This window comes from Propithecus coquereli, unplaced genomic scaffold (assembly GCF_000956105.1).
Source record: "Propithecus coquereli isolate 6110/MARCELLA unplaced genomic scaffold, Pcoq_1.0 Scaffold438, whole genome shotgun sequence".
Taxonomy (NCBI): Eukaryota; Metazoa; Chordata; class Mammalia; order Primates; family Indriidae; genus Propithecus; species Propithecus coquereli.
Genome location: NW_012150152.1, coordinates 1,070,915 through 1,086,205, shown reverse-complemented (window position 1 = coordinate 1,086,205; position 15,291 = coordinate 1,070,915). Strand labels below are relative to the sequence as shown.

Genomic DNA, 15,291 nt, shown 5'->3' with positions numbered 1-15,291 from the left:
ATACGAAGGCACGCCAAGCACGGTTGGAACCAGGCCTGCCTCCTGTCAATGGCCTTGCAGTCCTGGGTCTGTTTCCAAGGTCCCTGGGGCCAGCACCATGCCTGGAGCTGCCAATCTGAGAATTCCCTGCCTCAGGGCCTTTGAACGTGCTGTGTCCCGTGCCAGGAACACCTTTCCCTCTACTCCTCCCATGCCTAGAACTTCTTTTTCTTTTGCAACTTAAAAGTAAGCCTGGCACATAATAGGTGCTCAAGAAATATGGAATGAACAAATGAATAGATGGACGATGGATGGGTTCCTTTAAAGTGTCCCTTGTGTGAGCACAAATGAGAAATGACAGTCGATCCTCAAGGCTTTGGCCTGTCGAAGGCTGAGGACATTGAAGGAGAAAACTGGCACAGAAAGGTCAAGCCACCTGCCCAAGGTCACACAGCCGGGAATTGGCGGAGTTGGGATTTGAACCTGGGTCTCCCTTTTCCGAGCCTGCATTCGTCCCATCATGCCTGGATACTGCGAGTGGCCCCACACTGCACTCGCGTCACTCCCATGTCATGCTGGCCCCCTGGGGTGGCCACATCCCCTCCTTTCAGAGACTTAGGGGGAGATGGAACAGGCTTGGGGACCGGCTACTTGGGGTTCCCACCCCAGCCCTGCTGGCTTCTGGCCATGTGGCCTTGAGAAGCCCAGCCCTCCGGCCTCGGTTTGTCATGTGTGAAATGGAGATACTGTGCCCATCTCATCAGGCTGCATAAAGATTATACTTCAAGCACCTGACACATAGTAGCTGCTCAGAAAACGTCCCCTTGGTGTCTTAGTCTGTTTTCTGTTGCCTATAACAGAATTTCCCAAACCGGGCAATTTATAAGGAAAGGTAATTTGTTTCTTACAGTTACGGAGGCTGACCAGTCCAAGGCCAAGCGGTTGCATCTGGTGAGAGCCTTGCTGCTGGTCGGGACTCCATGGAGTCCTTGGTGACACGGGGCGTCATATGACAAGGTGCTGAGCATGCTAGCTAAGGTCTCTCTTCCTCTTCTTGGAATAGTTGTATGAAGCCACCCGTCCCACTCCCGTGGCAATCCGTTAATCCACAGATGGATTAATCCGTTCACGAGGGCAGAGAGTACTCATGACCCAGTCACCCCACCTCTTTTTTTGGTTTTTTTTTTTTTGAGACAGATTCTTGCTGTGTCACCCAGGCTGGAGTGCAGTGGCGTCATCATAGCTCACTGCAGCCTCCAACTCCTGGGCTCAAGCGATCCTCCCGCCTCAGCCTCCCGAGTAGCTGGGACTACAGGCATGCGCCACCATGCCCGGCTAATTTTTCTCTTTTTAGAGATGAGGTCTCACTGTGTTGCCCAGGATGGTCCATCACCTCTTAAAGGCCCCATCTCTCAATATTGTTGCGCTCATGATTGAGTTTCAGCATGCGAAGAAGCAGAAGAGGACAGGGCCATGCGACAGTGGAGGCAGAGGTTGGAGTGATGCATCCACGAGCCAAGGAAACCAAGGACTGCCCGCAGCCCAGAAGCCAGCAGACAGGGACGGGGCCGATTTTCTCCTAGACCCTTCAGAGGAAGTGTGGCCCTGCCGACACCTTGATTTTGGACTTTTGGCTTCCAAAACTGTGAGAGAAGAAATTCCTATTGTCTTAAGCCACCAGGTTTGTGGTACTTGTCACAACATCTACAGGAAACGCATACAGTGACTTGGTCCCTGAGAAGGCCCTGGTCTAGGGGCAGGGCACAGAGCCCTGTGTGGTCACAGTGGAGCCAGAGTGAGGACCCTCAGCCTGAGGAAACCTGGGAGAAGAGTAAGGAAGGCTTTTTGGAAGATGGGGCATTGAATCTGGGGTTTGAGAGATAAATAGGAGTTCACCAGCACAGGCAAGCAAAGTTTCCTTCCAGCCAAACTTGCCCAGGCCTGTCTGAACCCAGCTCTGGCTGCAGCTGAAACACCATTGCCCAACGGCTTGTAGTAACAGTGGTTCTTTGTTCTAAAATCTTGGGATCACAGCTCTAATCCAGACCCACCTACTCAGCGCCGTCGGTATCAGGGGTTAAACCACCGAGGTTTGGAGAGATTACTCAACAGTCCCCGAGTCTGCCTGGCACCTCCTGGCTGAGCCAGGATTCAAACCCCGGGCTGGCTGTGGAACCCCCAGAGGACACAGGCACGCACTGACCTCGACGGACAGTCACCCTGTCCCATGGACTTGCAGGAGATTTTTTAAATAATGTGCTTTTTTTTGCCTCTTCCAAATTTCGTGCCATGACCGTGTTTGCCTCCGATCACGGGAAACAAACAATAAAAGTGAGTTTCAGTCTTTTCTCGTGTGTTGTGTATGTTTGACAAGGGTGTGGGTAACTGGGAGGGGCAGTGGGGGCACATTCTGGCGGTTTGGGGCTCGGCCAGGGGGAGGGAGCGGCCCGACCCCTGCCCGACCCCGGGCCTGCCAGCTCTGTTTACCTCTGCCCCGCTTGGCCTTCGAGGACTGTGAAAGCTGTCGGCGAGATCACAGGGTCCGGCCGCTGAGCTCACCTCTGGCGGGCTGCCCGGAGCCGCCCCGCTTGCCTCTCGCTTGGCGATGAGGTCGGCGATGAGGTCACTGCCTGAAGATTTTGGGAAGCAGAGCTGGGCCGGCCCGGCCGCCCCACTCCCAAGGTTGGCTAAGCGGAAACCGCCATGGGGGGCAGCCCTGCGCCCAGGGGCTTTCCCTGGTGTCGTGCCCCTTTGGGAAACTCCACGAATAAAATGAACTAGTTGCTGGTGACAGACACCCAGTTGTGAGCCTGCACTGCCGCACCACGCAGCGGAACACTATACAGCAAGACAAAGGGCGGGCCACGCGGTGGACCCCCCACAACGCGGTCGCGCACCAAGGTGGTGCTTTAGGAAGGGCGCTGGGCGGGTGAGAAGATGCAGGGGCCGCTCCGTTTACATCAAATTGGAAAACGGGCAAACGCCCCCATGATGACAGAGATTAGCTTGGCTGTTCTCCAGGGTTGGGGACAGTGATGGAAGGGAGCCCCAGGGGTTCCTAGAGCTATGAGTGTTCTGGAACCTCATCTGCGAAGTAGTCTGAGGGGTGTACCATATGTAAAATGGCTAATTTTTAAATTTGTTTTGTAGAGATGGGATCTTGCCATGTTGCCCAAGCTGGTCTCAAAATCCTGGCCTCAAGTGGATCTTCCTGCCTCGGCCTCCCAAAGCGCTGGGGTTAGAGGCGTGAGCCAGCGCACCTGGCCTGTATCTTTAAAGTTAATTCCCAGATGCATGCACATTCCAAGAGACTCCGTGCCCTGGTTTTGGGGACAATTGTCAGTGCAAGCAAAGTGTTGGGGCCTCCCAGACCTTGGGGGACCCAGCCCAGCCCCAAACTGCTCCTTCTCCCCCAAATCCTTTTCTCCTCCCTGCTTCTTCCGCAAATCCCCCCAGGTCCAGTTGCCCAGAGACCCACAGAAGTGCCTGCCCCTCCAGTGCTCATGGCGCACAAAGAAGGGGGACAGGACTCGTGCTGGGAGACCCAAGCCACTTGCAGGGGTGGGTTCAGGGACCCAGGGGCTTTTGTAGCCCAACACTTCGTCTTGAGGAAATCCCACAGAGAGCCGGTTTTGAACTGGGCTCTCTGCCGGTGGCCAAGCTGTGGCTGGTGGCCGTGCAAACCACACCTGGCTTCCTTCTGGGGCCCCCTACATCGCAGGTTTCTACCTCGCCCTAAATTACTCTCTAGGAAAAACTCTTCCTGCTGAAGGTGACTGTGTTTTCTGTCCCCCATGGAGGGCCCGGCCCCTCCAGCCGCAGCCTGGCTTCTCCCTGACCCCCAGAACTCCGGCCAGTGCCTTTTCTGAAACCCCTATGTCTGGGACCCCCGGGCAGAGAAGGGTCTGCTGGATTCTGCTTGAGGCTGGGCCCTGGGAGACCCCAAACTTGATACCCAGAAAGCAAGTAAAACCTTTGAAACCTGTCGTTCTCTGTGTGTCCTTTCGTGAGGTTGGCCTGTGTACCGTGGTGTCAGTGGGCAGAGGGGACCCCGTACCTCGGAGTTTCCTGTCCTCAGCGGGTGGTCTGGTGCCTGGCTGGTGCCATGTGCTGAGCAGATAATGATGACAGGACGTCTTTACTGTTCTGCCTCACAACCAGGGGCCTTGGTTCTCATGCACAGAGAGGTTGAGGAACTGGCGGATGGTCACACAGCCAGTGGGGGTGGGTGCTGGAATTTGACCCATGACCTGTGCCCACCTGCGGCATGTGTAAAATTCCTGCTCCCTGTCTGTCCTCCTAATAATGCTGATGGCAGGGGTCGTTGCTACCTTTTACAGACAGGGAAACTGAGGCTCCACCAGTTGAAGCCCTTTGTCCCCCATATCACAGCCAGGGCGAAGAGGGGCTGGAATGTGTACCCATGCCGGCATCTCTGAAGCTGAGCTGCTGTCCAGGGTGTTGCTACGCAAACGAGAGCAAAGAATCTTTGCGAGGCTTTTAAATTTGGGGGAAAAAACAGGCTCACGTGTGTAATCGCAGCACTTTGGGTGGCCAAGGCAGGAGGATCGCCTGAGGCCAGGAGTTCAAGACTAGCCTGGGCAGCATAGTGAGACCCCATCTCTACAAAGAAAAGTTGTTTTAAATTAGCCAGGTGTGGTGGTGAGTGCCTGTGGTCCCAGCTACTCGGGAGGCTGAGGCAGGAGGATCCTTTGAGCCCAGGAGTTCGAAGCTTCAGTGAGCTATGACAGTGCCATTGCACTCCAGCCTGGGTGACAGAGTGAGACCCTGTCTCAAAAAAAAAAGAATTGTTCTTAAAAAAAAAATGGGAAAAATAGTCACAGAGAGGAGGAGCACAAGAATCCCACCACCCTAGAAATGTCAGAACAGATGTCCCAGCTGCCAGGGGGACACACACAGGGTCTCCGTCGAAGGGGCACCCCGTACAATCCTGACCCCTCTGGGCCTTGGTGTCTGTTTCTGTAGATGACAATGAACGCTGTCCGCAGCTGGGAGTCCAATGCATGTTGTCCTTTTGTGCCCGTTGTTGATCTAGAAGGGAGGCTGACCCTGACAGTGTCCTGTTCTCCTCACACACCCCCAGGTCGGGCCTTGGTGGCTTTCCCTGACCCGGCCAAAGCCATGTGAGGATGACTCAGAACTCCAACCGGCTGACCTCTCAGGCCTGGGGCTGGGCTCTGCAGGGGCCACGGCAGTGTGGCCACAGCTTCTTTCCAGATCGGTCTGGTGCCCTTCCTGGAGCGCCTCCTACGTGTGCCAGGCTGGGGGTGACATAGGCAGGGCAAGAGGCCCTGCCCCCCAACCAGCCACAGTCAGGACAGAAGTGACAGCCTGGTGAGCGGATGTGTTTACTAAGCACCTACTGTGTGCCCAGAGCACCACATAGGGAGCTGAGGCTGACTCTAGGGGGCTGGAGGCTGGGCTGGGCTCGCACAGCAGGGGTGTGTTCTGGGGTGGGGAGGCCTGGGGATGCCACCACTCCAGCGAGAGCCTTGCGTGACCCCCAGTGAGTCCTTGTGCCTCTTGCCAGTTCACACGCGTCACACCCAGACACATGCCCCTCACCTCGGCCATCTGCCTGGCGCTGCAACCGTCCTCTCCATGGTCAGGACGCTGGAAGCTTGAGCCTGGGGCCAGGAGTCCCGAGCAGTGGAGAAGGCTCGGGATTCCCGGGGGAAAGGGTGATCCTGGGGCACCCCCTGCCCCGCCACTGTCTGGTGGCTGGACCTGACACCAGCCATCCCTGCTTTTGACCCCTAGCTCCCCAATTCCCTGCCATCTTCTCTGTGGGGCCAACCAAGGGGGGATCCATCCCTGCCCCAAAGGAGCCCCCAGTCTGGGTTAGACAGAGCTGGGCACAGAAACTTCCAGTGCTGTGGGGGTCAGCTCTGGGCCACAGGGAAAGATAGGGATTGGGAGCACCCTGCTCCACCTGGAAAAGTAATGTCAGAGAAGGTCTTCTGGCGGAGGGGCTTTTTGAGTAGGGTTTTGAAGCATGAGTAGAGATGGGATGAAGCATGAACCCCTGTTCTCCAGAGGCAAATGAATAACTGCAATAACACCCAGTTCATCCAGCACCTTCTATGTGCCTGGCCCTGTGCTTTAAAACTCATTTGACTACCTCTCCAATGAAAGTCTCGGTCCCTGTTTTCCTGGTGAGGAAACTGGGGCACGGCAGAGAGGAATGAATTGCCCAAGGTTGCCCTTTCTGGCTCTTTCTAGCCCTTTCTCCTCTGCTTTCTTTGTTTTTCACCATCTGCAGCCTTTGACTCCAACCAGAAAAGGAACAGAGGGATTCCCCTGGGGGAAGACGGCCCCTCTTAAGCTCCTATCTGGAATTCATCACATGGTAATAAGTCTTTTTTCTCCAAAAAGACTACCAGGATAGGACAGTGAACCCATTTCATGGGACAGGTCACTGAGGCTCAGAGAGAGGTGCCCTGGCTTCCCTCGGAGTGACCCTCTTAACCCTAAATACACCCAAGCCCCCGCTCAGCCCTGGTCACTGGAGTGTTTACTCTGCACACAGGAGCGGGGCGGGACCGGGAAGGCGGGGGCAGGCAGCGTCCGGGCACTATAAAGGACGGGGCTGCGGCCTCGGTCTGCCAGTCCCGCCTCAGAGCCCAAGCAGCACAGTCATGCCCGGGCCAGGTCCCAGGCCGCTGCGTCCTGCTCAGATGCTGCTCCTGCTGCTCATGGTACTGGTGCTTCCGCGGCCGCCACTCGGGGGCGCCCTGTCCCTGGCCGAGAAGAGCCTCCGAAGCTCCCGGGGCCCCTCGGACGTGCAGTCCGACGCCGCCAGGTTCCAGGAGTTGCGGAAAGGCTACGAGGACCTGCTGGCCAGGCTGCGGGCGAACCACAGCTGGGAAGACTCGAATGCCGACCCCGTCCCTGTCCCTGCTGTCCGGACACTCAACCCAGAGCGTGAGTGGAACCTTAGAGACCCTCCTCTCCCCACCTGTCCCGGGACGTCCCCCATCTAACCAGTGATCCCGTGTCTGAGAGGTCCAAGCCCGCCTCTGAGCCTCAGTTTCCCCATCCGTGAACCGGGCAGGAACATTCTGTCCCCACCTCGGGTCTGATGGGGCAGCCGACAGCCCGGTTGACACCCAGGCAAGGCGGGGCTCAACCAACAGAGGATGGAATAACCCGACCCCAGGTCGCACGTCAGGAAATTGGAGCCTGGGGCCCCCAGGCAGCCTCCTGAATGTGCGCAGCGCCTGGCGACCCCAGGGACCGGTCCTTGCCCTGGGCTGGCCAGGGGATACAGGAGGAAGGATGGGAGGGAGGGGGAAGTTGCACGATGGGCACAGAACCTGCTGGAGCTGGTTCGCGATCTGATGCAATCGCAGGTCACAGCGCCGCTAAAGTCACATGCAACAGGTGCCCTACGGGGGGCGGGGGGAAGGGGGAGTATTTTCCCCATCTCCGCGCCCTCCTCAGAGGAGGCGGGGAATGAGGTCCGGGCACTAGGACCCAGGAGGGGCAGGCAGAGGGAAGCGCTCTTATCCTGCCCTAACCCACCTGTGCTGTGCGATGCCAGGTAAACCTCTAGCCCTCTCGGAGCCCAGCGACTGGGTTGAGGACCCTCAGATCCCAGCCTCTCCGGTCCCCCAGCACTTCTACCAGCCTGGGGGGCGTCTAGGAGTCCTTGAAGCCAAGTCGTCTGGAATGTGGGGGGCCGGATACTCTATTTCTCAGACATAGAAACGAGAGCCAGACAGAAAAGGCAACTAGTGGCCGTGTCCGCAGCCCCGCGCTTAGTAGGCCCTCGGCGCAATGTTCTGGACTGCCGGAGGAGGACTCGGAGCCGGGCTGTGGATCTTAGACTCTCTAAGTACCACATGTGCGTTCACGCCTTCACGTATTCGCGAAGCACCTACCGTGTGCCAGGCACGATGTCGCCCAACATCCCTGCCGAGGTTCTCGGAGGGGAGGCGAAGGACACGCAGTGGATCCGATTTTACGCAGGCGGGAGGGATGAGGAGGAGCCAGCCCCGCTGCGATGCAGGGGGGGTGCTCCCGGTGGCAGAGGCAGCTGTGCAAAGGCCCTGTGGGTGACCGGCTTCCCTCTCCCTGTCCCCACAGTGCAGCTCGGGTCTGACGGCCACCTGCAGCTGAGCGTCTCCCGGGCCGCCCTGACCGAGGGGCTCCCTCCGTCCTCCCGCCTCCACCGAGCCCTGTTCCGGCTGTCCCCAAGGGAACCGAGGTCATGGGACGTGACGCAGCAGCTGCAGCTTCAGCTCAGCCGGTCCGATCCCGAGGCGCCCGAGCTACACCTGCAACTGTCACCGCCCTTGTCGCCGCCAGAGCAGTCGCTGGCTAAGTCGAGGTCAGCTCGGCCCCGGCTGGAGCTGCACCTGCGGGCACGCGCCACCTCGGCACGCCGCAGAGCGCGCGCAAGCACCGGGGACAACTGTCCGCTCGGGCCTGGGCGCTGCTGCCAACTGCACACGGTGAGCGTGTCGCTCGATGACCTGGGCTGGAATGATTGGGTGCTGTCGCCGCGGGAGCCACACGTGACCATGTGCATCGGCGAGTGCCCGAAACAGTTCCGGGTGGCCAACATGCACACGCAGATCAAGGCGCGTCTGCACGGCCGGAAGGCGTCGGTGCCTGCCCCGTGCTGCGTGCCCTCCAGCTACAGCCCCATGGTGGTCATGCAGAAGACCGATACCGGCGTGTCGCTCCAAACCTACGACGACCTCCTGGCCAAGGAGTGCCACTGCGTCTGAGCGACCCTGCTCTGCCACTCCGGGCACCTGCGCAGGGGAAGCGACCTGAGTCGTCCTCGCGTGTAGAATGGGCCCGCGGGTTCTGGGACCCCCGAGTCCTGCCCCGCCACTGCCTGTGCACTCCTGCCCAAACTGCTGTATTTATAAGTCTGTATTTATTATTAATTTATTGGGGTCGATCTGCCTGGGGACAGGAGGGTTGGTCTGAGGGAATGTATCTTTATTTAAAATTTGCAATAAAAAGGAAGCTGTCTGAATCCCCCTCTATGGTGTCCAGGATGGGGCTGGGTGACCTTCGGAAGACCTCTCTCTCACTGGCCTCAGTTTCCCCAGGGGACCTGGTATAGGGGTCAGAGGGAAGGTTCGGGGAATGGGTGGTGAGGGGCGAGGTGTGTCTGGGGACACCAGGCAATCCGAAGGCACTGATGACACCTTGGGCTAAGAGGGCACAGCCTCCGACATCTCTGATCTTCTCGTTCTGTTTTTTTTTTTGTTGTTGTTGTTCTTGGTTGTTTTGTTTTTTTTTTTGTCCTTTGCTTTTAAAATAATGATGTCTCCATTCTTTCATACAAAAAGAGCAGGGAGAAATAAATAAGTTGGGAAGAACGTTTTCATGCACACCATGTCTCCCAGGTTATACACTCTTCCCATTTAGGATCCTGGAATTGCTGAGACATGCCGAGTACACACTCATGCGCGCACACACACACACACCCCAACCTGCCTGTCCACCCCGAGTCTCAGACCAGTTGACAGGGGTGTGGGGAACAGAGGACCTTCTTCCAGCAGGGAGGTAGGTCTGCTGGAAATGTCACCACCCAGAGGCCAACCCGAACAGCTGCAGGTGTCCCTGGGTGGGCAGTGAAGATACAGCAGTAACAAGATGGACAAGAGTCACCTCGCTTGTGGCGCTCAGTCAAGTGAGGGAGAAACACCCTAAGACAGTGGCCGGTGGCAGTGTGATTGTGCCAAGGGTTTAACCCAAGCAGCTTTTTAGTGAACAGAGGCAGAGGTAATTTAGATAGGCAACAGGGCCTCCTCAAGGAGATAATGTTTGAGCTGAGACCTGGAGGAGGAGCAGGACCAGTGACGCAAACTGCGCGTGCAAAGGCCCTGAGGTGGGAATGAACTCAGTGTCCAGCAGCAAAGCTGTTGAAAATGGTCCCCAAGGAGGCCTCAAAATTAAACTGCACACCAGGGACATTCAAAAGCCAGCAGACACATGCCTTTTCACACCTCCAGGCTCTTGCACAAGCTGGTCTCCACCACATACACTTTTTCCTCTCTGTTGCTCAAACTCCTATGCATCCTGCAAAATCCATTGCAGATTCCCCTCTTACATGCAGCCTTGTTCTAACTCCTTCAGTTGTCTCCCTCTGGGGACCCTGCCTGCATCCCTCCCTCCCACCCAGGCTTAATCTCCCAGGACTGGGGATGTCTGTGTCCAGCTCTGTCACCGCCAGATTGGAGGATTGGCAGGAGCTGGGCTGGGACTAGTTACAGGAGACTAACTGGAGCAAACTCTTGAAATACATTAAGGTCTGGCAATGATGAACTCTGCCTGAGGAAGGACCAGGGAAGGCTTCCCAGAGGAGGTGGCATTATACTTGGGCCTTGAAGGACCAGCTAAGTTTCCTGAGAATATTAGAGCAAAAGCAGCCTTAGAGACCAATTCTAATCGCCCGGTTTTAGAAATGGGGTAGCCAGGCCCAGAGAGCCGATGGCAGCGTCAGGGCCGGGATGCATGCCTCCTGACACCCAGGCCAGAGCCGTGTGTCTGCATTAAGTAGCTTTAGAGTGAGAAGACGTGGAACGGAATGGGTGGAAGGAATGGCAAAGGCAGGAAAATGAAGGCTTTAGCAGGGAGGTGGCTTGGTGGGGACGGAGCCCACATTGGAAGGGTAGAAGGATGGGAAAGCCGATGAGATGGGCAGGGTTGCATCACACAGGCCTCAAGCACCAGGCGGAGGCTCTGGGGGCAATAGGGAGCCATGGAGGGTGTGTGAGCAGGGGAGGGGCACAGTCCAACTTATGAGTTATAAAGATCCCCCTGGGGCTGGTGTGGGCCACCCTGGGAGTCAAGCCTGGAGACCGGGCACCTGGGAAGGGGGCCTGAGAGGGTAGAAGGGAGGGATGGGAGATGGGGGGCAATTCTGGCGTCTCAGATGGAGATGTGGGCTTGGGAGCCCAGGAGGAACCCGCTGAGCCTGCACCAGCAGCCTCATCAGCCCCAAAGCATTTATTGAGCACCACCCGCACACCGACAGGAAGATGACGATGGGGTTCACACACTCAGCCTCCCGTCCCCTAGTCAGGGATCTCTCCTCTTCCTCCTCTAGCAGCTGAGGAGCAGAGTGGGAGCAGAGAAGGGGGTTGCAGAGCCTCCCGGGGGCTCAAGGACGGTCCTTCCTGTCCCCATTCCTCAGATAAGGAGACTGAAGCCAGAGAAGAGTTGGTGTGCCCCAAGGCAGGGACAGGGAGGGGGCTGAGCAGACATCAGGATGTCACAGGCTCAGCGCCCAGGAATCACGTACTCCTCTTCATCCAGCGGGGCCCGGCCCAGCGACTGCAGGTTGCAGTAGACAGGCGCGGGGTCCATGTCCACACCCTTGTAGTTCATGTAGAGGTCACTGTCCTCTGAAGGGTGAGCCCTGTGGGCACAGACAGATCAGGGGTGGGTCGGGGAGGGAGGAGGATTCAGGGGACAGGCACATTAGCTGTAAGGAAGCTCAGGGTGGCTGAGGCCACTCGTAATATTTACATACGAAGAAACTGAGGCACAAGGCAGTGTTCTGACTACCCGCCAGGCCCTCCTTTCTCTGAGGAAGTTGGGGAAGACAGTGATTTAGGGAAGAATGTGTGGATTTTAATGCTGAGGTCTGAGGACTTCGAACCCATGATAGGGTTTTTTCCTTCCTTAAAGTTAAGATAGCCGCTCATTTTTACATGAAAATCTAGATTTCAGTTTCCTCTTGAAAAATCAGAAGCTCTGGCCGCCTCAGTCACACGGACACAAGTGGCTGGAGCCAAACAATGTTTGCCCCTTTAGATGGGAAATACTTTCATCGGGTCCCCTGAAGCAACTGACTTTGTGGTCCTGGTATCAAAATATTCTCTGAGCCTCAGTTCCTACATCCATAGCATTGGCCCAAAAGTGAGTAGCCTACCTAGGAATGTCTAGTTATGGTAGGCAAGATCCCCCAGAGAAGAACCTTCCTGCCTCCAGAATATCCTAACTCCACCCCCAGCTCGTCTCATAAAAAAAAAAACCACTTTGGGTAAGCGGCATCTATCAGTCATTCACACTTTAGTATGAATTACTCTGAACACATAAGTAATTGTAAGGACATGGACAGGACTGGGAGTCAGGATTTGTTTTCTGCCTTTTCTGACTGTCTGTCTGGCCTGAAGCAAGTCATTCCCTTGCCTCCTGGAGCCTCCATTTTTGCAACTGGAGACTCTAAACTATAGGGTTGGAAATGACACATTCAGTTCAGTTCTAAACAGAAATGTTTTTGCAGGCCAGGTTCGCAAAGGAGGCTGGTTGACAGGGAGGCAGATGTGATCAGAGCACAAACTGCCTTAGTGAATCAAGCACCTTCAACTCCCTATCACAGACCACTTCTGCTTTTCAGCTATTTGGCATGTGCTTTGCATATTTTCTCCTTTCTCATCCACGGCCATGTGACATGGATTCCGCTGCCCGAACACAGCCGGGGCTTCGTGCCCTTCCTGCTTGGATTCCTCCAGCCCCCTCCAGCCTCCGCTCTCACATCTTGCCTTCCTAAAAACCATCTACGGCAGGTTCCCTCTTCTTTCCCGCCTCCCAGCCTCTGCCCCTGCTGGACTTGCCCTTGAAATTCCCTCCCCTCCCTTGTCCAACCTGGAAAGTCGAACTCATCTATCTAAGCCCAGTGAAATCACCGAGAGGTGTTAAGACTTTGTGGGGGAGAGGGACACAGATGACCTCCTTAGCATCTCATGTGCGTCAGGGGGACAAGGGGTGCTGTCCCCACTTTACGGAGACGAAAATGGAGGTTCAGAGACAGCCCCGGGTCACATGAGATCTGAGCCCACGCTGCTGCCCGCAACCGCGGAGCCCCCAGCCTGCCTCAAGCACTTGCCTCCTGTCTCCCTGTCTTTGGCAGCCAGAAATTGGGTTTCCAGGTCATGAAGGGGAAGCTTGTTCCCTATACAGGAACTCACTTAATTCTTACCCCAACACCCAGAGGCAGGGGTTGTTATTGTCCCCATTTTACAGACGAAGACACTGAGGCTCAGAGATGTGAAGCCACTTGCCTAAGAGTCTCCAGCCTACAGGAGGCAGAGCTGGGATTTGAACTCTGGCCATCTGGGTGCAGAGTCTTGCTATCGACCACTGCAGGCAGGTGTCGGTGGGTCACTCACCCGTGATCATCCCGCTGGTGCTGGGCAGCTAGGTCACCCACGAACATGTTCTCATAGTCAGGCGTGGAGGGGCGGCGGGCGGGGGCTACTCGGGGCTTGAGGCCTTGGTCCCGACTGCTGTACCGAGGCTGCACGCCTGAGCTGGGCCTGGGACCGTCCTGAGCCACCGAGGCTTTGCCCAAGTCCTGGCTTCTGGCTGCTCTGCGTGCACAGAATCTCCAGGCCAGCACTGCGCCAGCGACGGCAAGTCCAAGAAACAGGCATCCGCCGGCCACCACTGCCCCAATGGTTGTGGGGGCCAGACCGGGGGCACAGCTGACCTCCAGGAAGGAGGAGAGGTTGTGCCAGCCGCGGGTGGCTGTGTCCAGGCACAGCATGCGCGGGCGGCCAGAGCAGTTGTCTCGCCAGACCTCATGCCAGGGAGCCAGGACACAACTGCAGTCGGCCTTCAGGTCCACACAGAGCGTGGCCAGCGCCCCGTCCACGCGGTCCAGCCGGTTGTCCGCCACGTTCAGGAACTGCAGTTTCTTCAGGTCGGCGAAGAAGGTCAGCGGCAGCTCCCGCAGGCTGTTCCCAGACAGGTCGAGGAGCAGCAGGCTGCCGGCCCGCAGAGACCGGTTCCGGGGCAGGCTCACGCCCTGGCCACTGAAGTTCAGGCACTCGGCCTCGAACTCCACGGCCCAGTCCACATGCCCCGAGGTCACGTTGCACGAAAGTCCCTGGCCGCCTGCGTCCTGCAGCAGCAGCAGCAGCAGCAGCGGCAGCGGCGGCAGCGACAACGCCCACACCGGGGCGCCCTCCATTCAGGCAACCTGAGCAGAGACACCGGAATCCAAGCCCTGACCTCAGCCCCGCGGTCACCCTCGCCCTGGCCCTCACTGCCTGTGTTGTTTATTATTATTATTATTTATAGCTCGGAACAGCTCAGGCTGCTTCTGAAACGGTGAAACGGAGGCCTTGCCTTGTCGCCCCTGGCTGGGTGGCTCGCAGCCTCAGTGTCCGCTTCTAGGGAATGGGTACGTGACCCCAGTACCTAGGGCAAGGCGGGAGGGGACCGCCCAGTCAAGCCTTTCCCGGTTCCCAGACGAGCCCCTTGGGCTCAGTTCCCTCACATTTGGGGCGCCCTCATTGGCCAGGACGGGGCCATATGCAAATGAGGGGTTGCCATGGAAGCGGCCCGGCCCCGCCCCACCCTAATTGTTCATCTGGGAACCGCGGGGTCGCTCGGGAGTCCTGGAATAGGGTGGGCTGGGGGCTGCCGACAGGGTCCCCCAGCTCCGGTCTGCGGCCCCGCTCAGGCCCAAGTCCTGTGCCTCCGCCCTACCTTTCCGGTCCCACCGCCACACCTTCGCCGGGCCGGTCCTGGGAACCGGGGGCAGGGGCTGCGCGGCGGCTCACCTGGACGCGGCGACCCTCTGCGGACCTGCGGTGGCCTCTGGCGCTCCCCACTCGGCGGCTCAGGGGGAAGAGGAACTGCTGTCTGGGTGGAGCGAGGAGGGGAAGAGTGAAGACACAGCGACCCGCCCCTCCACGGCCTGGAGGTTCTCACGCTAGGGGGAGGGGCGGCCCAAGGTCCGGCTTCCCTCGGCGGCAGCCCAATTGATGCCACGTCATCAACCCGCTTCTTGCCCTCCGCTCAGTTGACTCCCGACCCACACATTCATTTATTCAGTCAACAAACATCACCCGTGCTAGGCCCCCAAGAGGCCTCAGCCCTGACCAGGTCCTCAAGGCACACCCAATCTTGGGAGAGGACAGAGCTGGACACAGACTCACCCCAGGCCCATGCAGTCAGGGAAGGGCCAGAGAGAGGGACAGAGTCTTCCTGGAAGGCTTCCTGGAGGAGGAGGCATTAGAGTTGGGGCTTTAACATAGGAGTAAGAGTTTCCAAGGATTCCCAAAACCTGTCTCTGTCTCTCCAAGCTCCTAGCCTCCCCTGGAGACTCAGGCACCATGGTGCCTCTGTGCTCGAGGGGGCTGAGAGGAGGGCTCCCCCGGATAGGGCACACCGAGTCTGGGTCTTGGAGGGTGAATCAAAGTGGCAGACAGCAAGGAGCACATTGCAGGAGCCCAAGGCCTAGTGCTTGAGAAAACATAGCTGGCGGGGGCAGTGCAGTTAGGAGTGAAGTGCCTGCAGCAGGAGGATTGC

The 15,291-nt window shown here is 57.6% G+C and overlaps 2 protein-coding genes across 3 annotated transcripts; one reads left to right on the top strand and one right to left on the bottom strand.

Moving 5' to 3' along the window:
* Positions 1 to 6,632: 6,632 nt before the first annotated feature.
* On the top strand, positions 6,633 to 8,938 carry GDF15 (growth differentiation factor 15). The gene is made up of 2 exons (XM_012654000.1): positions 6,633 to 6,924; positions 8,089 to 8,938. Exons 1-2 carry the CDS (start codon positions 6,639 to 6,641, stop codon positions 8,733 to 8,735), a joined length of 933 nt encoding a protein of 310 aa, XP_012509454.1. The 5' UTR covers positions 6,633 to 6,638; the 3' UTR covers positions 8,736 to 8,938.
* Positions 8,939 to 10,970: 2,032 nt separating this feature from the next.
* On the bottom strand, positions 10,971 to 14,584 carry LRRC25 (leucine rich repeat containing 25). Of its 2 annotated transcripts, XM_012654001.1 has the most exons (3): positions 14,541 to 14,584; positions 13,143 to 13,954; positions 10,971 to 11,386 (listed from the first exon to the last, which is right to left on the bottom strand). In XM_012654001.1, the coding sequence occupies exons 2-3, from the start codon at positions 13,943 to 13,945 to the stop codon at positions 11,248 to 11,250; spliced, it is 942 nt and encodes a 313-aa protein (XP_012509455.1). In that variant the 5' UTR covers positions 13,946 to 13,954; positions 14,541 to 14,584; the 3' UTR covers positions 10,971 to 11,247. The 2 variants fall into 2 exon arrangements, with proteins under 2 accessions (XP_012509455.1, XP_012509456.1); XM_012654002.1 differs by lacking the exon at positions 14,541 to 14,584 and having other exon boundaries at positions 13,143 to 14,104.
* Between the last annotated feature and the right edge of the window lie 707 nt (positions 14,585 to 15,291).